Source organism: Pimephales promelas, chromosome 17, assembly GCF_988280905.1.
Source record: "Pimephales promelas chromosome 17, fPimPro1.hap1.1, whole genome shotgun sequence".
In the NCBI taxonomy this organism is placed as follows: Eukaryota; Metazoa; Chordata; class Actinopteri; order Cypriniformes; family Leuciscidae; genus Pimephales; species Pimephales promelas.
Window position 1 is genome coordinate 7,660,007 of NC_142785.1, and position 15,402 is coordinate 7,675,408.

At 36.7% G+C, this 15,402-nt stretch overlaps 1 protein-coding gene across 4 annotated transcripts in view; it reads right to left on the minus strand.

Moving 5' to 3' along the window:
• trrap (transformation/transcription domain-associated protein) overlaps positions 1–15,402 on the minus strand; it is a 139,770-nt gene that overhangs the window by 32,565 nt on the left and 91,803 nt on the right. For all 4 annotated transcript variants that reach the window (XM_089121852.1, XM_039687904.2, XM_089121851.1 and 1 more), the window contains 4 exons: positions 14,639–14,774; positions 13,068–13,259; positions 2,538–2,733; positions 2,182–2,447 (listed from right to left, as the gene is read on the minus strand). In XM_089121852.1, coding sequence (XP_088977978.1) covers positions 2,182–2,447; positions 2,538–2,733; positions 13,068–13,259; positions 14,639–14,774 — 790 coding nt within the window. The remainder of the gene's footprint in view (positions 1–2,181; positions 2,448–2,537; positions 2,734–13,067; positions 13,260–14,638; positions 14,775–15,402) is intronic.

The window sequence follows — 15,402 nt, forward strand, 5'->3', positions numbered from 1 at the left end:
AATAAGTTTTGGCACCCATGCTAAAGTTGCCTAAAAAGAGGAATAAAAAAATCATCTTTTGGATATTAATGTCTTAATTAGAAAAATGAGGAAAACTCCAACCTTTAAGGACACAAATTTTCTTTGTGAATGAATAATGCATCATACATAAATAAATGTTTTTCCTTAAAATACAGGGTGCATAAGTCTGGGCACCCCTATGTTAAATTCCCATAGAGTCAGGCAGATTTTTATTTTTAAAAGCCAGTTATTTCATGGATCCAGGATAATATGCATCCTGATAAAGTTCCCTTGGCCTTTGGAATTAAAATATCCCCACATCATCACACACCTTCCACCACACCTAGATATTGGCATGGGGTACTTTCCATAAGATCATCTTTCAATGCAAATCAAACCAGCTATTAGGCTAACTGAAGTAAAACCATGCCAATCTCTGTAACCCAAGGGAACTTTATCAGGATGCATATTATCCTGGATCCATGAAATAACTGGCTTTTAAAAATAAAAATCTGCCTGACTCTATGGGAATTTAACATAGGGGTGCCCAGACTTATGCACCCTGTATTTTAAGGAAAAACATTTATTTATTTATGATACATTATTCATTCACAAAGCAAATTTGTGTCCTTAAAGGTTGGATTTTTCCTCATTTTTCTAATTAAGGCATTAAGATCAATATCCAAAAGATAATTTTTTTTCTTCTTTTTAGGCAACTTTAGCATGGGTGCCAAAACTTATTCATACCACTGTATATACAGTACATGCATATTATGTTACGAGTGTAAAGATACTATTTAAATGCTGAGAAAATAAACAATTATTTTAAGCACTGTAGAAAAGTATTGGATTTATATGAACTTATAAGTTCAGGTTTATGTGAACGCATTAACCTTACGGATTGGTCACAAAGGATGACTAGTTATCCAGATTTTCATGTTTGCCAAAACCTGCTTGGAGATGTGAAATTAACTGTATTTAATTCATCTTCTTCAAAAAGCTACAGCCAAAATAACATTCAGATGGACATATTTGGCTTTTGCAGTACTGACACCATGGAACCAAAATGGACAATTGTTATTCATGGAATGGAACAATGTTTATTATAAATGATTTATGTGCATTTGAAAATACATTTGAACATGAATTTAAGGCAGTCACATTAGCAAAATATAGCAGGTAAAAATGTCCAGCAATTCACTAGTGAAGTCACTTTCAAACCCAGTGAGTTTATGTTGGTTAACATGACAAATCTATCGCTAAGCCTACGTTCAAACTGTCAGTCCAAATCAGATTTTTTGGCATATCCGATTGAAATCGAATCAGACTTAGCAACTGCAAAAAAAAAAAAAAAAATCTTTTTCAAGCTACATCAATATGTGGTTTTAAACCCTTTTCAAATCACATTTCTAGAAATCCGTTTTAGTCTGATTGCTCTGATCAGATTTCGTTTGGTTTATGTGACTTTCGCATGTCACGTAAAACTTAAACATCAGACGTTGTTATAGGAGACAAGGCTGTGTTCTTCCAAAGTGCCGGATCAGCAAAAACTGACAATATAATGGAGATGTGTTTGTAAACCGATGGAGAAGACACCGTGGAAAAAAGCAGTGCATGTCAGCCTCCAACGGTTCTGACCAGCGAGGTGGCTACACATTGTCATGTTGTAAATTTTAAAAAAGACAATCTCTATTGCAAACCCCTCCATGTTGCAGCTGTATTTGGCGTATTCCTACCAATGCAATGTCATTGCCATAGAAACCAATTCAGATATTCCAGAAAACAAAAAAAGCTGCAATGACACACAAATCAGATCTGAACAGTTGTTATACACAGTGTGGACATCAATAATGTTAGATCAGAATCCAATCGGATACACAAATAATCATATTTGGACTGACCGTGTAAACGTAGCCAATGTGACCAACTTGAATAAGCAGCAAGATCTGAGTGGGGAAATCTTTCCAATTCCAAATTACAACTTCGCCCACAAAAATTCACCAAATAATGGTAATGCGACCACACTTTAGGCTATTGAATACAGACTACTATATGAAATTCATCAGTTCAGGGTCAGGTAAACACAAAACCACAGTAATTATACAGGAGTATTTGTTGACTAGTTATTCAGGGAACTCAAAGACTTTTAAAAATATGTATTTGTGCTTAAAGTTCACTCACCTGCATGCATTCATTCTTGCCCATGACTCCAGCCAACTGCAGGTAGCATTTAACCTGCTGACGGATCTTCTGGAAGCAATCTACAATAGGCACGGTGGGGATGGTGTGGATGCGGCTCAGAATGTCCAAAGCCACATTGACCAGACCTTGCTTCCGGCCGATCTTCCCATACTGAATAATGGCTGATGCGGAGGCGTGCACTCCAAGCATGGCATTGTTAGTGTTTGGGTCATGTTGCGTGTTCGTTTCATAAGCGGTCACAATGGCTGCAGAAGAAGAAGAAAAGAATAAAAGTGTATAAAAAAAAAATGATAAATCAGAATGTCACTGGAATTCATCACCACATCCTTGCTTACCCTGATAGTGGTGCTGCCGCCACATAAAGATGCTGCTCCAATGGGAAAGGTCATCTGAGACAATTGGCAGCCTGTTTCTCCAGGTCTTCACCACAGTCTTCATGTCATGGAGGCTGGTGTTGCGGCCCAAGTTGGCAGGCTGGAGTCCTGCATTAATCTGAGCAGCTTCCTGTAGTTCAATAATCTGCTGAGCCGCCTGAATGAGAACAACACAGGAATAAACAGATGAGAATCTCAATGTAGTTATTAATAAACATCAGGAAGATGCAACAACTCACACTCTCTTCAAAGCTCCTGCTCAGTTTAAATCTGACCCCATATATCACACTCACTCACACAAACACTGGTTTCCATGTTTTATAAGGAAATTGTAGGGCTGTCAAATGATTAATCTCATCCAAAATTAAAGTGGGTGCACTGTGTATAATCATTTTTTTTTATTTATATATATATATATATATACACACATACATGTATACTAGGGCTGCACGTTTTCAAGTTTTTCATTAACCGTTAACCGAGGCCCTTATCGGTTAATACTCGGTTAACCATGTGCGCGCCGCAACCTCGAGATACAGAGTTAATTTTTAACACCTTTTTAATAACTGGTTGGACCCCATTTGAAACGAAATTAATTTATAGAAATAAAACGCAGTGGTAAGTACAGAGCAGTTAAAGTAGGTGCGTTTCCATCACCCTTCAAAATGAAATTGCCAATTGAAAATACTAGGGCTGTATTCAACCAAAGAAATCCTTAGTCGACCAAAGTCGAGTCCTGCTCGACGATTAGTCGACTAAAAAAAAAAAAAAAAAAACGTGATATTTTGATTAAACATTTTTTAAACAATTGTCATTGAGCATTTATAAAACAACAACGAAAAAACATCACAAATAAATAAAACTATAATAATAATATAATTATTTGAAAATTAAGTGATTTTTTAACTGCAAAAAGTGAAGAGCTCTGTCCTAGGTCTATAGTACAGTCCCAATCGCGCACCTGACCACACCACACGCTGCAAAAAAATATAACTGCTATCTGCCACATAATGAAAAATCCCAACAAAAGCTCTCGTTTATACAGGCTTTATATTCTTCTTTACTTTCAAAGCTATGGGTTAACTTTAGTCCTGACGATCAAGGCGTTTTAAACAACACTCAAAAAAACCCAAATAACTTAAAAACAATCCTATAATAGGCTGTACCGCGTATAGGTTTATTTTCGTTTTGTTGCATTATTTAGGCTATTTTCAAATGCGTCAAGTGTACAAATAAAAACGAAAACATTAAGAAAACACAATCTATTGAGTCAGCATGATATAGCCGTTAAAAGGCTGCTCACGTCTTTTGCGCGCTCAAGTTCGATTTTAAATGTAGGCGCGCGACTTGCGCGCTCATAATGGCAACGCGATCGCCTCCCTCCACAGTCTTGTCGTCTTTGTTTTAAAATGCAGCCAGACAAAAGATTTATATTTCCTGGACATTTTGTCGACTAAAGCCAAAACAAGCAGCGTTCTAACAGAATGAATACAGCATCCCTTACCGAGCGCGAGCAGCAGCGCAGCCAGCCACAGGTGCGGTTCCCGAGTGTATTATGTGTGTGCGCTAAACTGTGGCGCAGTTACAAAAATAGCCTAAATTAAAGCATTTTAAAGTTGGGGACAAAACATAGGCTAATTATATTTAGAATACAGTAATAAATAACTGATTATAAATGAATAAATATCAAGGAGTAAGTCATTGAAAAATTCCTTCTATTGGTAAAAAAAAAAAAAAATGCAACTGGTCGACCAATAAGAATGTCAGTCGACCACGACGGCATCGACCGATTAGTCGACTAAACGACTAAAGTTGACAGCCCTAGAAAATACGCACATTAACTCCGTGTCCGCAAATAATAATAATAATCATCATTATTGTAACATTTTATTAGGCTGCATATTATGTAGAAGACGCCTTTATCCAAAAAAAGGAACAAAGCACAAATAAACACAATATTTTTGACGCATATCCAGTGTGTGTGGAGCGCGCATTGATGGCTGCGAGACGCCCATGTGAACACTTGCAGTTCTTTCAGTGGAAACAAACAACTTAAAATACTCTTTCATTTCTGGTCATACAGAAAATAATAATGCATTATTCGCAAATACATTTATTTGCGTAAACTCACAATAACAAGAAAACGTTGTTCTTTAACATTCAGGCGCGCTTCATGATCTCCGCGAACTGAAGCGCGAGAACTGAAACAGCCACCGCATTCGAATTTGTTCGTTTTAAATTGGACATGTAAAGCTTTAGTCTACAGGGGTTATATCCTTTGTAGGCTAAAGCTTTAAATGTCCAATTTAAAACGAACAAATTCTAATCGAAGGCCAGTATCTTCTGACTATGTAATTATGTAGCTAATTAATTTCTCTCTAAATGTGCATCCGGAGATGGAGAATTGTTTTTAGCCGAAAATGATTTAGAAAACAATAGTTTATTAATAAATAATTAATGCCTTGTTATTTTATATTATTTTATTATCAGACACATTTATTATAGCCTATATAAATCACTTATAAATCCCATTTCTGCAGTGCAGGCTGTGGTTACGGCTCTTCTCATTCAGCATTGCGGGGGAAAATATCATTTCCAGGTTCTAATTTGGCCAGAAAACCAGTAAAATCTTTTTTTTTTTTCATATTAATTTGTCAAATATTTTAAATGTTTAAGGGGCAAATTCGTCGATATGTAGCCTATATATAGCCTATATATTTTTGCGCAGCATTTGGTGTATAAGCCTACAGTTCAAATGAACATTTTGGTGTTCAACTTTGCTATTTACAAAATACAACAACCGTTCATTTTTCATTTTGCAATTAGGCCAACAGATTAAATAAGGGGAAACGAATGAACACAAAAGTAGACCGTTTGGACATAATACGAGGCAGAGTTCTTTTTTAAAATTCATAAATGATACATGGAATAGCCTACTAGACAAAACCTCAAAGAAATGCCACAATCAAGACCGCGGAGCAGATATGAGGGAGAAACACACAGAAACTCTGTGACTTTCCCTGCCATTAATGCTTGGATGACACACCACGTCTCCTTCCATAAATAATAATAATGTCTAGTGCGGTGGCTGTGATATACCAACGTCCATTGCCATCATTTTTGGAATGGCTTATCGCAAAAGGAAAAAAAAATGTTTTAGTCGCATAACACCGTTAATAGAAACGCTGTCATTTCGCAATATTTTTTTATCGACAATCAGAAAAAAAAAACGCAAAAGTTTTGTGCAAATTGACGCCACTTAACCGAGCAAAAAGGTTTCACTCGGTTATGGAATTTTAAACGGTTAATCGGTTAACCGGTTAACCATGGACACCCCTAATATATACATACATACATACACACACACACATATATATGTACATATATATATATATATATATATATATATATATATATATATATATACACACAGTATATGTATGTGTATATATATATATATACACACACACACACGTACATATATACATATATATATATACACACACACACATATATATATATATATATATATATACACACACACATACATACATACACACACACACACACATATATATATGAAGAGTTCAGATGCAAAAGCCTCTAAATGCCATTTGAAATTTTCTTCTTTAATGATGATTTTTATCAAACTTTAAGTTCAGTAATTTCACTTAAATAAGAATTAATAGGTAATTATCATTGCCATTTAAGTGAAATCACTGAACTTAAATATACAAGCTTGATAAAAATTATCATTCTAGAAGAAAATTTCAAATGGCACTTAGAGGCTTTTGCATCGGAACTCTTCATATATATATATATATATATATATATATATATATATATATATATACACACACACATACATACATACATATATGTATGTGTATGTATATGTGTGTATATATATATATATATATATATATATATATACACACACACACATACATACATACATATATACATATATATATATATATATATATATATATATATATACACACATATACATACACATACACACATATATATATATATATATATATATATATAAACACACATACACACACACACACGCTTGTATACATTTAAGAAATATTTTCATGTAAATACTGTATATAGATTTATATATAATTTATATATGTAAATATACATATTATATATATATAAATACAATTTTTTCTTAAATATACATGTATGTGTGTGTATTTATATATATATATGCAAAATAATTATATACAGTGCACCCACATATATTATGTAAACACAAACTTTTATTTTGGATGCAATTAATCGTTTGATAGCCCTACTATAGACATAATGATTTTTATACTTAAACTGTAGTCTATGCCCTAAATCTACCCATCACAGAAAACTTTACGCATTTTTACATAAAAAACACACACACAAAAAAAACATAATATGATCCAATTGTAGGATTTATAAGCTAAAAATGGGAACCTAAAAATTTCCCCATACTATTGGGAATACCAGGCAGGCACAAAGAGAGAGAGACACACATACAGACACAGAGATACACAGGCACACACACACAGAAATCCATTACTGCGAATGTATTACAGGCTTATGATTCCTATTGAGAAAGAAAAAGAAATAAAAAAACTAAGTCTTGAGGTGGCTGAACGAATGGATGGATCAAAGTTTCTTAAAAGCCATTTACTCATAGAACGGGCCGAGAGAGGGAAGCACACGAGTGAAGCGTCTATTCCCCTAATGCATAATCGCGCTCTCAGACGACACTTAGACCACACCAGCAGAAAAAATCCAACTCATTCCTCACAAACTATCGATGGATGACCTTAACATATCAGATGGCAAACACACACCCTGCACTCTTAAACAAAATGCCACATGGATCTTTAATCTCCTCTATGAATTGGAAAAGACGTGAGGGAGGGAGTCTGGCACTTACAAGGTGATTTACAACATAATGGTTTACTACACGCACACGATGAGTAGCCGGAGCCGTGATAATGAATTATGCCCCCGAACACACATACATGCATCCAAAACAATCCGTTCAATAGTAATGCCTGCTGCTTTACAAGATAAATGTCTCAAATCAGTCCATGGACTTGCCAAATCAAATCCCCACACAACAAAATAAATTAAGCAATACAATATTTTTCACAATTATCTGTTAATATCAGCTGATGGCACATTATAACCTTCATTCTGAGTGCCCATTCATCATGTAAATTTAATTTTCTTGCAGGTATTTAATCAAACACTATCTGATGGGGGAAAGTAATTACGAGTCATTTTAAACTTGGTGGCGTTCTCACTCTCTCCGTCTCATGTCTGCCTCTCTCGGCCATTCAAATCGCTCTTATTGGACTTCTGTACGGTTGCATTAAAGAGCGCAGGAGTAAACAGATTTGATTATCCGTAAATTCAAATATCCCTGAAGTCAATGGCTCTGGGACTGAGTTTTTGAAGGCCTAAACTGAAACAGCCACAAACACGAGAACATTACCATAGGTTAATAACAGCTGGTTCTTGACACAAATTAGTAGTTTTAAACTTCAGTCTATATCGCTTAAATGTATAGACGTATTAACCGATATTCACTTTGAGCCTAAATGAAAGAATAAAATCTGCAATTTTGAATTACCAAAAATGCACCTGCTGACGTCACATTTGCATAATTAATTGCGATTCATGATTTGGTATTTTATTGTACATTCTGCAAACTAAATGCCATATCAAGAGGAAAAACATGCCATTCAAATATTTCATATTTACTATGCTTATTACACTTATTTTCATAAGCATATATTTTCACTTCTACGTTTTGCATTAATTAAATTAAAAAAAATACATATAATTGCTCAATATAACGCAACATTTTCTTTCCGCACAGCCTACAATCAAGTATAATTTTTTGGGCACGTCTCGTCTACAGATTACATTGCAACACCTTTTTTCTGCATTACAAGCACTTCGCAGAAAATGCAAAACACAATTGATTAGTGAATAATTGTTTCATAGCATGTTTTCTTGGTTTCTTCATTTTAACAGAGAAAAGAAGAATGTGAAGAACCAATAATCAAATATTAATTATGTATATAATAATAACAACTATTAGGGCCGTCGTTAACGCAAACCCTAGCCTGGATGCCACCCCGAACTCCGCCCACAACATTTTTTGGACGGGAAGTTCGGTCTGGACTCGATCTATTGAGGAGTAATTATGATCGGTTCAGAAATCATCGGGCCAATCAAATTGCCTGGGCGGGCTTTATACGATTGATTGACAGGTGATCTGCAGGAACGTAATCATCACGTTATCAAAGAGCGCTTGTCAAAGGTGACTACAGCTGGAGAACTGAGATGTATTCCGCTGTCGCGTCTTTTGTAAAATAAATCGACAGCGCATTCATTTTAATAGACAAACCGAGAACTGCAATCAAGGCATTTGTCGATCGGAAAGATATTTTTGGCGTCCTTCCTACATGATTCGGGAAAAGTGTAACTTATCAGCTGGCTCTGACGGTCGTTAAGAAGATGGGACGTAATGAAAAGCCTGTGGTCGTTGTGGTTTCTCCTTTGGTGGCACTCATGGAGAAGTAAGTAAAAGAAGTAACACTCGTTATTTAACTTCTAAAATAAATAAACTAGGCTACGTTCTGTATTTGAAAACTGCGCTATGCAAAGGAGTTGACTTATGCGTTGTTCTGATTGGTTGGTAGGTCTACCGACTATCCAATTGAGTGCAGAGTTTGTTTTTTTCCTGGTTCGGTTACGACACGCCTCATAATCAAAGCCTAATAGAGCGGTTTCAGACTCATATTCTTTCTTGAATACGAGTATGACGAAGTCAGGCTACGCAAACACATTTTAACGGCGTCAATTTTTTTTAACAGTCTTTTTGGCCTAGCAAACTCTGTAGTTTTTTTTTTTCACATGCTTTTGCAACAAGACGCGGCATGCGCTGCGCTATGAAACCCATTCATTTCAATGGCTTGCTCCACGCTAGGATGTTTTGTTGCTTCGTCGATCAAAGCGCAATCGGAGACCGGAAACAAAACAACAGGCACACACCTGTTTCGGCTTGCGAGCCGGTCAAATAGTAGGTTAACGTTACGTTTTGAGTGGATGACTAGTGCGAGACACCGAAATGGATGCCAATAAGATTCTGAATGGAAAGAGCGTTAAAATGAGAAAAAAATAATGTGAGAAAAAGAAATCAAGAGACATTTAGAATAGATAAAAACGTGCGATTAATCGCGACTTAACTATGAGATAAATGCGATTAATCACGATTAAATATTTTAATCGTTTGACCCCACTAATAATTATTATAGATTACAAAAATCCCTTGTATTCCAGACGTTCTAATAACATCTACTATATCCACACTCTTCAATCATGCGGACCACAGAACTATCAGCCATTACCCGTAACACCCCGTGTGGTGTATTCACATTCTCCAACAACAACGCCTCATTTCCTCAATTTGGCTGTCATATTTGCCATCACACAACAGCCGTGCTCAAGAAGAGTACTTCCAGTCTCTAACAGTCCCCAGAGGACGCGGTGCATGGACAGCTCTCACACATTACCCTAATCTACAGGCACACATCACCTCGGCTCCGTCCCATTGTGTGCTCTGCCTGATTATGCGTGTGGCAGTCAGGAGGCTGTTCTTTCTGCTGAATATTAATACAATCTGCCTATTGAGCACCACAATGGTGCAGTCAACACTATCTTAGGCATTTTAGAAAGGGCCAAAGGGCCAAAAAGAGGGGAGGGAGGGACCAGGTCTGACGAAGGAAAAAGTGATATTGTGCAAAAATGCAGAGTGAAGGCAATTATTTAAAAAAAAGTGTCTGCTTCAACCTCTCTCTCTGCTATAAGGGTTTGTATAAAGCCACGTGAAATGAGATTGCCTGAGTCTCTCGCTTGTCAGCGATGAAATCAAACCAGATGTTCTGCTTTTGAGATATCATTATTTAAAATTGACAATCAATTTAAATCAGATCGCTTGTGGTGCTCTGAGCTACCCTGCTCGAAAAAGTGAAGAACAACAAGAGCATTAAATCAGAGCTGGAGAACATCTGGTTAAAAAGGGGTGTTTGTCAGCTCACACACTGACGCTCCTAACCTGCAGCAGTGTTGTTTTTGGCAGCCCTTTTAGTTTTAGTCTTAGTCTTAGTCTTTTGGACGGAAATGCTTTTAAGTTTTAGTCACATTTTAGTCACTTATAAACTTAATAGTTTTAGTCAAGTTTTAGTCGACGAAAACACAAAAGGTTTTAGTCAAGTTTTAGTCTACGAAAACACCAAAAGGTTTTAGTCAAGTTTAATCAATTTTAGTTAAAAAAAAGTAGTCTTTAACAAATTAATTTAGTTTAAAAAGTAGTGAAAATGGGCTTAGGTTTGACAGATTTAGCAAGTGTTGCAATTCATAAACAAGCTAACCTTACAACCTTTGCATAATAAACTAGACTTTCTCATTGATGGAGATGCAGTGCTGCCATTGCCAAGCTGTACTTCATTGTCACATTGGGCAGACACCTTTTATCCCCATATTTCAAGTTAAAGTTTTACCCCTGAATATTAAAAGCTATTTTCACCAGTTATCACAGTAATAAAGGAATTGGTTTAAAGTTTAAACATATATATAAAAAATATATTAAATTAAACAGCAAAAACGTTAAGCTACTAGAATATTGTACACAGATAAAGTGGTAACAGTGGAATCACTGTTTTACTCCAAAAAAAAAGCCAAGCATAAAAACATTCTTACTTTGGCAATTGTGGCTTTATTTGAGAAATTGCTAAAGTGCAATGAACAACGTAGTATGCAACAATAAGATGCATATTATTTGTACACATTATGTATACAACCCAGTCTATCTTTAACTTGTGCAAACTGCAAAGTTGCAAACGTTCTGAAACAAAATAATGAAATAAATATCTAATACTGAGGTGCATTGAACAAAGAATGCATACTTGAATATAAAGTATGAAACAAACATGACACTTGGAGTGTGTTGAACATAAAAATGAATAAGACAATCCCTGAATAAACACTGTTTGGTCTTGGTTAGTTCGGTATTTTACACTTAAAGCCCTGTTTTAAGATCGTTTCGGATGAAATAGAACGAATGCTGTTATCCCGAGAATTTTAGGTTTGTGTGTTAGCACCCACACAATCATTCATAAAACGCATTAAACATTCGTTTACAAAGACGTCAAACTCACAGAGTGGTCAGGGATGTCACTGATATGCTCACACAAACATCGATGCAAAATATGCTTTCCAACAGGTTTTATCCTAGTTTTTGTCTGACTCTATTGACTTGACTTGGTACAAAAACTACCATAAACCCTGTGTTGTTGTTGTGTGGAATCTGGTGCGCGCGCGCGGCAGCCGGTGCTGGGCGCACGCGTTAAGCCTAATTCACACTACATGATTTTAAAATGTCGGGCTGAACTGTGCAGTTCACACTACATGACTTGCTCTCAGTGAAATCATGAGTGTTCAAGTTGTTTAGCTGTTCACACCACACAACACAACGTGATTGATCCACAACAGGAGGTAACTCACTACACGAGTTGACAACGCACTACATAGAGATACAACCACGATCGGATAATAAGAGCAAATCATTTGTGACTCAATGAGAGCTGTTTCAGTACTATAGTACGGTCTAAATCCTAAAAATAATCAAACAAATAACGAGTTGACAACAACACGATTCTATCTGGTCTAGAAACCATGTTTTGTCACGAAAAACCACGCAATAAAACGAACCAGAAATGACGCGAAACTGCAGAGAAGAACACAACACGCGAATATGGACGTCAGACAGAAACTAGTGCTGCACACTGTTTGCTCGACGATCTGCTCTGAGAAAAAAAAAATGCAAAAAAGAAAAGAAAAAGTAAGATTTACCTGGTGTCCTCAACCCATGCGTTGCTATGATTGGCTGTACTCATGACATCACTGAGATTGAGTCGCGCGACTGCTCGAAATATCTAGCATGCTAGATATTTTTCTGAGCTCGGTGACCTGTCTGCGAGGTGTCTGCGAGCTGTCTTTGGTGCGTTGTTGGCTCTTTCACACTAACGGATTGGCGAGCGTTAATCGTCCGCTAATCGCCCGCGATTTGCACGCGATAACACCCTGACTTGTCGGCGACTCAACGATTTGCAAATCGGGCTTAAAATCACGTAGTGTGATCTAGGCTTTAGGAAACGGCAGCATTGCTGATACTTATTTTTAGCTCCATACAGACCGATTTCACGCAAAACAGGCATAAATTACATGCATTGTGAACGTCAGACTTATAATCATTTTCGTTCCGTTCCGTCTCGTCAACGAAAACTTGAAAACATCTCGTCATGTTTTAGTCACCTCAGAGCTATTTTTAGCTAGTCATCGTCGCGTTATCGTCATAACAAAACGATGCGTTAACGAAATCATTTCGTTATCGTCATCACTGACGAAAACATCACTGACCTGCAGCAGGGGCGTGTGAACGTGAGAAACGATGTGTGGCAGTCTCCTCCATTCTCTGATGGCCAGACTGCTGGCCATCTCCACCAGCCTCTCGATGAAGTTGAGCTGCTGTTCCTCTGGGTGACAGATGGCGAGGTAGCCACGATGCATGTTCACCTTCCAGGCCATTTCCTTTGGACAACTCAACTCCACCTGATGCAAACAGGAAACACAGCTGTATCAGCAAACAGAGCACAAAGATGCTCACAGAGAGTGTTTATTTGATCAAAAATACAGTAAAAACACATCCTGATGGGCTTTAGTTTGATTGCTATAAAGAATGATTTTGAATTGAATCCCTGAGCAGCATGTGTGTCCTAGTTTTTGTTCACGGTCATCTGGTCACCCTATTCCACAGTGCACACTGCGATTCGGCTAAATAGGTGGTCGTAGGGAGAATAAAAAGTCGGTACAGGTTGCTGGCATTGTGCAGTATGACGATTCAGATGGATTTACACTCTTTGGTCAGTGTGTGCTTATCATGGCCAGCATTTGATAAATAACCCTGCGTCAGGGTTGGCCTTATCCACCTGCCTTTAATTGAAAGAGGGGACATTTAAACTTCCCGAGAGCAAGTGCTGCTGCCAGGCAGCCTGCCCTGGAACGAAGAAAACAAATCACTTCCCAGCAGATGTTTGAGCAATTATTCAAGCACGTATCCGTAAATATTAGATGCAAAGCGAACGGAGAGGGAAGAGGAGGAGTGGGAGGGTTGCTGGTGCTGGACAATTTAATTAGGTGTCACCTTAGGACAGAAACCTGAATGGATTCGTTCCAAGTCTCCTTGAACAAGAGCCAAGAGTATTTATAATGTGTCCAGACTCTATCGCACACTTTTTCTACTTTGTTTTAGAAGAGAAGCCCATAAATTAACCACTGACAGCAAGGCTACAATTCTGAAGTCATAAACAATTCGGCAAGAATACTTGAGAGTGTGACTTTTTGCATAAAAAGTGGTGTGCTTTTTAAATTTGGCAATATATTGAAACTCGTATAATAATCATTTGAGGTGTCAGTGAAGTCATACCTATGGTTTTTAAGTTATCTTACTGCACTGGAAGTGTGTGTGCAAATCTTACTCCAAAATGCAGAGAGAATCTAGCCAAAAAAACATACTTTAATGAAAACTCTTACAGCCCCTTATACAGTTTTTTTTTTTTTTACATATTTAAGAAATTAATAAAGTTATTCAGAAAGAGCGCATTAAAGGGCGCAATGGATCAAAAATCTATTTCATTAAAAAAATTGGGAAAATATCACTGTTTCCGCAAAATCATTTCTCAAACTATTTCACTGTTTTATCCACTGAAAAAAAAAAAAGAAATGTTTCTTGAGCAGCAAATCATACGACAAATCACCACGACGTCACAACAGTAATAGACGTTCTTCCGGGTGGCAAAAGCAGAAGTGTTCCTATGGCAACGCTAGTAAATTGCTTGGAAGGGAGACCCACCGTCAAATGTAAAAATTGAATTTTTTTTTTTTATTGTTTGCTGATTGCATTGTTGATTGCAATGTGACATTGTGTTTACCTGCACCAGAGCATCTTTCATGGCGGCCCAGTTGGACACTCTCCAGGCACACTCCAGCACCAGGTATGGGTTGTTATGGCCTTTCGATTGCCCGTACTCGGTCAGAGGCTCCCATTGGTTCAGCTCTTTAGAACAGCTGGCAATCAACATACAATTTAGATTTATTATATTACATTTTACATCATATATTTGAATATAACAGACGGTCCAACGTGTTAATAAAACAGGGTTTTTTGATTATATTAGTGTTTTGACAGCGGACAATATCCATGTTTGACAATTAATTATTTGGCATTGAGTTTAAAGGAGTAGTTCACTTTAAAAAAAAAACAAAAAACAAAACTTTTGCTGATAATTTACTCACCCCCATGTCATCCAAGATATCCATGTCATTCTTTCTTCAGTCGAAAAGAAATTAAGGTTTTTGATGAAAACATTCCAGGATTTTTCTCCATATAATGGACTTTACTGGGAACCAAACGGTTCAAGGTCCAAAACACAGTTTCAGTGAAAATTATTTTATTATTATAATAAGGGTCTCATCAAGCGAAACGATCGCTCATTTAAAAAAAAAAACAACAACAAAGTTTAAGTTTTATAAGCTCAAATGCTCGCCTTGCTCTGTTCTGATGCGCGTTCGTGACTCTCCTGTTCGAACTCGTTCATCAAAATGAATGAATCTTTTTTTCGTGTCATTTTATTCATTCAACAAATGAAATGAACGAATTGACACGGAAAAAGATTTGTTCATTTTGATGAACGAG